Source organism: Synchiropus splendidus, chromosome 1 (genome assembly GCF_027744825.2).
Source record: "Synchiropus splendidus isolate RoL2022-P1 chromosome 1, RoL_Sspl_1.0, whole genome shotgun sequence".
Taxonomy (NCBI): Eukaryota; Metazoa; Chordata; class Actinopteri; order Syngnathiformes; family Callionymidae; genus Synchiropus; species Synchiropus splendidus.
In genome coordinates, this window is record NC_071334.1 from 30,050,662 (window position 1) to 30,059,668 (window position 9,007).

Below are 9,007 nucleotides of genomic sequence, written 5' to 3' on the forward strand. Positions count from 1 at the left end.
GTGGTATCAAAGCACAAAGTGATGGAGCCAAACGTTACTAAAACTGCGGTGACCCTTTGTCATCAAACACAATGTTAGCGGCTAAGCTCAGCACGTCTAGCATTTCCACGTTATGTTATCAAGACATTGACGTGCGATTTTTCTCTTTCTCCTTTTGGTTAATTCAATGGTATTGCCGAGTAAAAAGAAAACTAACTTGAATTCGACTTCAAAATCAAAGGTAAGACATTAGTTAATCATGTGTCTTCAGGTGTTTCTCGCTAATCCACAGTGTCAGAATTCACAGCCACCTTACGTGCATGTGCATAAATACGCTCAAATGTCTGATCTTTCCCAAAGTAGCGTTAACATGAATAGCTTCCTTTGGTGCGTGGCAATTAATATTTCAAAACAGAATAAATTGTGAACAACTGTAATGACTAAAATGATGGCAACTATTTGTTGGGGAAATGAATAATCGTCTAAAATCTAAATAATCCGTGGTTTCCCTGTTGGTTGTAGCTAGCGTTTTGTTCGCAAGATGTAACATGACTGTTAGATGTAATATTTAGATATAATATTTAGATGTAATATTAACATTTAGATTAAGATTAAATATTTAGATTTAGACTTAGCATTTATGTGTAATGTTTTATGACAGAGATGAAACAATGGGACATAAAGTGTAGTGTCTCAAATGTAACAAATATTTGCGAAATCTGATAAAATATTGCCAAAGGCTTCTGCTAAATCAGGAAAAATATATATATTTTTTTACATTTGGCACCCCACAGAATTCCACATATTTTTTTTTTCATTTTAAATTTTCTATCCAGAGAATTCTTTATTATTAAATCGGACCTTGTTCACACAAAACTCCAGCTTCACCCAGACACTCCACTCAACTCCTCAGCAATCGCATTTTACCGCCTCTGTTTTATCCACTAAATGTAATTTAAAGAAATGAAGTTTTGCCTCACCTTCTCATCTCTTATAGTAACGCATTTGACACAGAGGTCATCAGGCCGCAAACCAACTTAGCTCAAACTGCCACTTCTCATCGATTGATGTCCTTCTCCTTTCCGTAGAAATCCGCAACCAAGAAAACCCAATCGAAAGCAGTTAAAGGACCCAAACAACCAGCTAGCCAGGAGATTGACTCTAAAGTTAAAAGAGAAGGAAAGAAAGTATTACTGCACCTCAGCCGCATGAAGATCAAGTCACTACCCGATGAAGTCCGCAAGATTAAAGACGCCAGCGAGCTCTACTTGGACCGCAACTTGATCGAAACTTTGCCCAAGTTCATGGCAGAGTTCAAAACCCTCACTGTTTTGGATCTGCACAGCAACAATGTGAGTATGAGTGGAATAAAGATAACTGATGACCCACTTAAGTTGGACTTCATTTCCCTGAAGCCGTTTTTTACTTAAGAGTATGAGTCATCCCATCACCCTCTTCCATAGTCATTGTCTCGGGTCGTAGATCTGTTGAATCATATCCAGCGTTCTTCTGTGGGGAAGGCAGTGAACCCAGTCTGTTCGGGATTCACCAGTCACATTCCTAAGAGAGACTATTTCAACCACTTCAAGGGGGAAATTCCAGCCATATCAGGGGTTCATGGTCCATGGCAGATCGTAGCAATGAAAATTGATTGCAAAATGGAAAGTCTTGATAAGAGGTGCTGATCCCTGACCCCTCCACTCCAGTGGGCAATGAAGCCACAGAATGATGCAGCCAACAGGCCCAGATCATCTGGAAGAAGCACACAACAGCTTTCAACTCTTTTGGTATTCGCTGCAAAGAATAGGTGTTTTCCTTCTGAGTCTCTTGCAACAGATACTGTCTCTTGATGGTCTGTAAGGTGTACTGTCACCACCAACATTTAATCCGCTTTGACTGTTGACCTGGATTGAGAGGAGGGCCCTCTTGTAAATAGTGATGTATCTTTGTCTCAGATGGAAATGGAGTTGTTGTCATAGTTTTGCTTGACTTTCCTTTGTCTGGCTACAGCTGAAAACAATGCCCCTCATCATCACGTGTCTTCCACACCTGAGGGTGCTCAACCTGTGCGACAACCACCTGACCTCCATCCCGCCAGAAATCGGCCAGCTCACCAAACTCCGGGAGCTCTACCTGGGCCTCAACAAGCTGAAGTCAGTTCCTAGCCAGATCTGTAGCCTGAAGCAGCTCCAGCGGATCGGCCTGTCTGACAACAAATTTGTCCGTGTTCCGAAATGTCTTCGGCAGTTCAAGCAGCTGGTGGCCATAAACTTCAAAGGGAACCCTTTTCTCAATGTTACCATCAAAGAGTGTGCACCCATGCGGCCAAAAGGCATGCTGGTGATCAGGGAGAGTGTTCTGTGCCGCACGTGCCAGAGCATGTGCCAGAGCTTCCGTGAGAGACTGGAAAATGCCCAAACAGTGCCGTCCATCCAAACAAGGTAAGTCAAACCTGATGTTTTTTTTTTAACTTCAAGAACCAAAGGCTATTAACCTTTAACTTTTGTTTGATGTATCGTTTCAGAAATGACTCATCGATCAACGACCGAGTGAACACACTGCTGCGACAGCTTCAATTAGCGCCCAGGAAATGATGACAGGTTGACAGCCAGGAAAGAGTTATTGAGCCACGCACGCTCCACACTGACCAGTCAAACTAATGCGCGACACCGCTCCAAGATCTCTGGCGCATGAAAATGAACTGATGTGGGATCCGAAACCCTAGCAGATGGTTTGCAGTAGAGCAGACACTTGAATTCTCCTAAAATCGACTGAAATACTGGATGACTCACATCCCAGACCTTTTTGGGGAACTAAAGAGGATCTGAAGCCATGTTGTTTTCACAAAGACTTGCCAGGGAAAGTGTATGCCTGCCCATGCATGTCATGCTTACTTTGATGCATGTAAAATACAGAACTGTATATAATATCAGGCTATGTGTCTGTGAGCTGTATAGTGTTAGTCTGTTTGGTTGTCAATGAACCACAGATGAACGTATAAAATGTATTTTAAATAAATTATTGTGTCTATGAAAGATGTGACGTCATCAGCCCCATACTCTGATGTAACTGTAAAAAGTATAATTCTGTTTCATGATTCACTGTTGAAATTTTTATTTTGCTACTCCTAAGATGTTGGTAAACGTGTTCATTTAGAACTCTTCTGAATGTAAAATTCAGTTTTTTTACATCTGAAATATGCAAAGACGTTTGTAAAGTTAAGTCCAAAAGCAAGCAAATAAAAAAAAAAACAACGGCGGAAACCAGCAAACACTTCTGTAGCATGAAATTTTGACATTGGGAAAGCTGACTTTTGCATCCTATACTGACGCCAAAGGCAGCCTTCAGCGTTGCATGTTGACGCAGTACGTTTTCATTTGATGCACATGTACCGACATCTGCGGCTGGATGACAAGTAAAAAAATAAACAGAGTTTGGGGTTAGCTATGCCATTGGGATGGGATGGATGGATGCGGGCACAACGCGGGAAGGAAAATGTTTTCTTTTTGTTTTTTTTTAATTCAATGAAATGTCTGAAATTTCTGCATCGACATGCAACGCTGAAGGCTGCTTTTGTTGTCAGTGTAGGACGCAAAAGTCCAATTTCCCAACATCAATATGTTGGCATGGGTTGGCAAATCAGAACAAGCATGTCTGCGCAGTATACATTTCACATAGGGCTGCAACCAATGACTATTTTAATAGTCAACTAGTCGCCTTCTTAGCAATTCGTCGACTAGTTGGCAAATGGTGAGCGTAAGTTGATGATGCTGTAAATAGTAATTTATAAAAGAAAATGTAATATGTAATGAATTGTTACACGCACTTGTACAGTGTTAAAATATTGCTTTTGCTCAAAATGTGTTTTTTAAAAGTGTCTGTGGTAAATCTCACTTCTGATGTTACCATTCGGGAGAGTTCTCGTAGTTTCACTACTTGGTTCGTGATGTTCCTGGGGTTTCACCTCTAAATGTGGCGTGAGCGGAAGCAATGGCATCACGATGGTTGACACATAAAGCCGTCAGCTGTTAATTTAATAGTCGATTATATTCAACTAAGTCTGCTTTCACATCATTGTCAGACTTAGGGGGTTTTCACACATAGGGTTCTGTCTCGGGGTGGCCTGAGTCCGATTCGCCCCCTGCTGTGCAGCCTTGCACCTCTGCACCTCAGGCCATGTCCTTTATTTTTCTCCTCAGCTGGCAAAAACTGGTTTGTGACCCTCAAGGAAGCACGACAACCTGTTTACCACCATCGGCTTGACCTCCTTATTTCTCTGTCACCTCTTAACATTACGAGTTGTCCTCACCTCAGATATGAAGTGATTACGGAGCTCGTCCTTGGCTGTAAGAGAATGTGGTGTTTCACAGTCGAAACTAAACATGAAAACTAAACATGAAAGAGTGTTGTCATGTTTATTTTACAAAGAAATTGCGGAAACAAGCTGTGTAATACAAAGCGTCTTGATTGAACCATGCTGCTCTCACCACACCTTGAACACAGAAATATTTCTGACGATCAAGGAGATTTTAATCATTTAAGTACAGATCCAGACGTCGAAAATGATCTATGAATAGTGTGGTGATATTCAGTAACTTGGGAAACATCTTTCCTCCTCGCTGTCTTCATGCAGACAGCTGCGCTGCTGCCACATCCCGACAGTGAAAGACAACGTGTTGTAGAGCGTGGAATTATTCATTTCAGCAAATCTGTCTGTCAATAAAATCAGATGTTTATCAGCCTAATAGAGAAAACACGTTAGTTATCAAACATCCGCACATGTTCCCGAGCGCAATTTTTCTGCCAGCTGCACACCTCAGTGTTCTGCGAGTTTGAGCAGTTGTTTTTGAACGGTGTTTTCCGCCCAGACAGCGATCGGACCCTTGACTGCCCGGCATTTATCATTTTTGTGTGGAGTCGCGCTGTACACGTAGTTTCCGGCATCTAGCACCGAGTTACCTGAGGCGAGAAGCTTGCCACCCATTAGGAGTTTCCCAAGACAAAGTGCAGCTCTGGAGCCAGGATCCAGTCCGCGGCCAAATCCCGACTTGCTTGTGTTCACATCTCGGACTTCTGAGCTTTGTCTCAAGACAGAACCCACAGTGTGAAAGTGCCCTGAAGCATTAAGAGTGCCGACCTCCATCGACCAGCTAATGAAATTGTATTCTAATTTCTTTGTTATTGTCATTGTTATTGTACTTATTGTCAAACATTAATCTTAGCATTTGAAACATTCTTGACAGCAGTGACTCCATGGGGAAGCCAGGTGGCGGTAGCTTTCTGAAACTACAATAGGTTGCTCACCATGAGCAACAAGCAGCTCTTTTTGCCCTGCTGAGAGCGCTGACGTTTCAAAGGATTCATGGATCCAGATTGTAGTATTACCATGATCAACATTTTTCAAGAAGCTTGTCCTCCATACGTGATGAAACTAAGTGAGAACATCACAACAGGCAGAAAGCACTACTCGCAACATGATGATGGGGCACACCTCAAGAAACAGAGAGACCAGAGTGAGGTTTATAGAAACACAAAAAGCACAGTAGGGCACTAAACTAATTATTGCTTTTCATTATGTCTTCACATAGAGCATGAAACCCAAGAGACCGTTTGTTCCTCAGTTTCCAACGCATCGCTGAGCAGCATGCTGCTGAGTGAGCAAGATCTCATCAGACAGGCTCATTTAGAAGCGAGATGCAGCTATTGATTAAGCGGTGCTCAGAGGATGTGAAATAATGTGGTGTTTGAGAGTGAATAATACTGAGATTAGTCTGATTGAAGAGGGAAAAAGGGTGTGCACATCACACGTCATCTTGACTGCTGAGAACAGCATCGATGTCATATGTTAACTGCATATATATCAGGTGAAATCACTCTTATTGGTTTGCTTGAATATAGTTTCCAGAAAATGGCTGAGACCAGACCTGTGCAGTGGCCCGGGAGCCATATGCTGCGTTTTCGTGGCCCGTTTGACGTCAGACTAAAACTATAACTAATATGTCCTAATCTTTCTGCCTTTTTTTTGTTCTCTCTCTGTTAGTCACCACCACCACTTCAGCAGTAAATATAGCATGTTCTTGTTTTAAAACTTTTATTTTCTTCATTTCATTAGCCATTTTGTGTTTTTTTTTTTCAAAATACATTGAAGGAATACTGAAAATTTATTGAAATAAATTGCCTTTTTATCTTGAACATCTGGTCCCCAGTTGATGTATATTCAAATTAAGTGCATATAAAATGAATATTTCAAGAGGTTTCATGGTATATTTACACTTCTTAATATCCTTACTTGCATTTCATCTTTAGGTTCATTTTGTACTTGTTACTTAAGTATATATTTTGGATAATTTTTCCATCATCGCTCTAATTCTTTTGATGGTGGCCCCTCACAACCATTACAGTTTTTTAATGTGGCTCTCTCATACCGGGTTTCAGTCCACATTGGCCAATATTGTCCAACAATATTGTCCTTGATATGCCTCTTGTTTTGGAAAAAATGGAATCAATTCATGTATAATTAAAGGTACTTCACTTAGAAGAAGTGGCCTCTGAAGATAAACTATGTCAATGGATTTTTGATTTGGAATCCTACCTCGCCGTTTTCAGCAGTGATAGGGAAGAAAATGTGTTGATCCATCAATGAGCCCCAGTCTAAATTGGGTCTGATTCAGTCAGTCAGCTCTCAAACATGTGCATTAGATGATGAGGTCATGACCATGCTCTGGCAGGCTTCAGGCCTCAAGCATGAATTGCCATTAATGGAAGAAAGGAAATGAAAAGTATTAGCATTTTAGCATGCATGAGTGTTTCAACAGCGGCGTGTAAGTGTCATGGTTTAGTTTCGACAAAGAGAAAATCCCTTTTGACATCAATGTTGGCAGAAACCCAGACAGCATAAGGCGATCAATAAGTAATGGAAAGTCAACAGTCACACCTTCAGCAGACACGCAGGTCGGTTTGGCACAGACCACTGCAGCTGACATGAAAGTTTTATTAACCTGGATATTAATAATTTAGGAGGTTTTCAAAACAATGTGGATCCGAGGAATTATTCAGTGCAGGCCCATCCAGAGTGACATTATTTGACCTGGTGGTGCATGTCTTTAGCACAGCTGTTAAATCATGGACACTTAGTGCGTATATTTTTGGCAGGGAGATGGAGAATGTTGAACCTGGACAGGGACACAGCCCTTGGCTGGGAATGAATTTACACATCTCGATGAAGTAAGAATAGACATCTCCACTTAGTGCAGCTTCACAAAGGTGCTGTGTCTGTCCATCCAGATGAAGAAAGAGCTAAAAGATGTAGAACTACATTCCAACCCAATGGGTTGTCCTGGGAATGCCTCGGTATTTCCCTAAGGAGGTGGAAACGCGGGATCTCTTTGCATAACCATTGGCCTGGTAGATAATGGAAATTTGTCCTTTTTGTTTATTTCTTGAAACAGGAGATGTTTTATAATAGCTCCTCTCATATGGTTAACATTAGCTACTCTAAGTTGAAAGTGCTTTTCTCTCGTATCACACAAGCGAGAGCTCTGACCTGCTCCAGCTGCTGTCCCATAAGCCTCTCCTCTATTTCAAGCGCCCACTTGGTTGTCGCAAATTCAACTGCTGATTATTTCTCTGATAAAACAAGAGAGAAACCAGTGACACACCCAGTTCACCGCAGCCACTTTGCTTTCCATCTAAAAGCAAGATGTCTGGTTTGATCTGCCGAGATGTGTCCCTCCATTTCAGCTCATGACCCCAAACTCATTTGGGCTGGGCCGGCAGTGTGTGTGTTTGCGTTCAGCCTTACTTGAAAACACACACACACACAGACACAGGCGCATCCAGCCGTCTGTCTCTCCCTCCTTGCTGGCTCTGTAATGAGAGCAGCTGTGGTTGACATGAGGCCGGCTCTGATTCAATTGCAGGGCAGGACTTGCAGCTATTATCTTTTCAGACTGGAGGAAGAGAAGAAGGAAGAGGAGGCAAGAAGGAGGGATACCCAGCTGCTGTTGCACAGCTGCCAAGGGACAAAGCTAACTCACACTACCCCTGAGAAAACATCTAAACTCATGTGGATCTTCCCCTGACTTTGTCAAAAAACAATCTCCCACTGAGTCCAAATGTCCATCCGCTACAATGGCGTAGTATCTGCCTCAATTGTCTGGACACTTCCCTGTAGCTATGTGGAAGAAATGCTTCACTGGAGGAGCACCATCCACTCTCCATCCTTGGGTGGTGGACGGCGCTCTGCCTCAGAGGTGAAGGCAGGTCCATGTGATGCTGAATCCCTGCTACTGTATAGCAATGGCCAGTTTGATTCAAATTGATAAACAGTAAACAGATATTCTGTGTGATTTCTGCAAGAATGTTTGCAAAGTATTGGCACAGTTTGGTGGTGGTTAGTGCCACTGGCTTGGGTTGCAGGGTTGCTTCTCTTTGGTGCGTCCTTTCTGATGGATTTGGTATGTTCTCCTCGTGCCTGTTCAGGTTTACTCCAAGCATCTGCTTTTCTCCCACAGTTCAAAAATATACAGAGGGCACTCTAAGAAGGTTGATATGAGTGTGTCTGTGATGGTTGTTTCCTCTGTGTGACCTGTGATGAGAGCACCTGTCAGGGTGTCTCCTGCCTCTAGTCCAGAGTAGCTGGGATAATCACCTTGCATACGGTATGGGATAGTTATAACAGCTAAAACATGAGTGAATGGATGCTGAAAAATGATTGTGCCTTCACTGAAACGTGAATCGATCATGCTTGCTTACAGAGGTTGCAAGAAAGATTTTGGCAAACATATGAAGGATCTTCACACAGAACATTTGGCACTGAAAAAACAGCATCAACAGCAGGCGTTGCACACATACAGTAACATATAAACAGTAATCGAGTTATGAAAATATTTGCAGGGAGATTGCAGAGTGCCCTCAACCATTGAAAAAATGGTAGGAGGCTGTGTTCCTGACGCGATCTGAGGCGCATGGAGACCCTTAGTGGTGGTCCAGCATCGGCCTGTCTTCCTCTTTTTCCTGGCATGATGAA

General features: G+C 42.4%; 1 protein-coding gene across 1 annotated transcript; it reads left to right on the plus strand.

The window, feature by feature from the left end:
- The first annotated feature begins 69 nt into the window (after nt 1-69).
- Nucleotides 70-3,705, plus strand: lrrc18b (leucine rich repeat containing 18b). The gene is made up of 4 exons (XM_053852687.1): nt 70-220; nt 1,068-1,331; nt 1,990-2,420; nt 2,504-3,705. Exons 1-4 carry the CDS (start codon nt 167-169, stop codon nt 2,571-2,573), a joined length of 819 nt encoding a protein of 272 aa, XP_053708662.1. The 5' UTR covers nt 70-166; the 3' UTR covers nt 2,574-3,705.
- The last annotated feature ends 5,302 nt before the right edge of the window (nt 3,706-9,007 follow it).

Excerpts from the sequence above, each read along its gene's own strand:
- lrrc18b (XM_053852687.1), top strand. The coding sequence starts at position 167 with ATGGTATTGCCGAGTAAAAAGAAAACTAACTTGAATTCGACTTCAAAA. Across the intron at positions 221-1,067 it reads ATTCGACTTCAAAATCAAAG|AAATCCGCAACCAAGAAAAC; the intron begins GTAAGACATTAG and ends TCCTTTCCGTAG. Across the intron at positions 2,421-2,503 it reads GTGCCGTCCATCCAAACAAG|AAATGACTCATCGATCAACG; the intron begins GTAAGTCAAACC and ends GTATCGTTTCAG.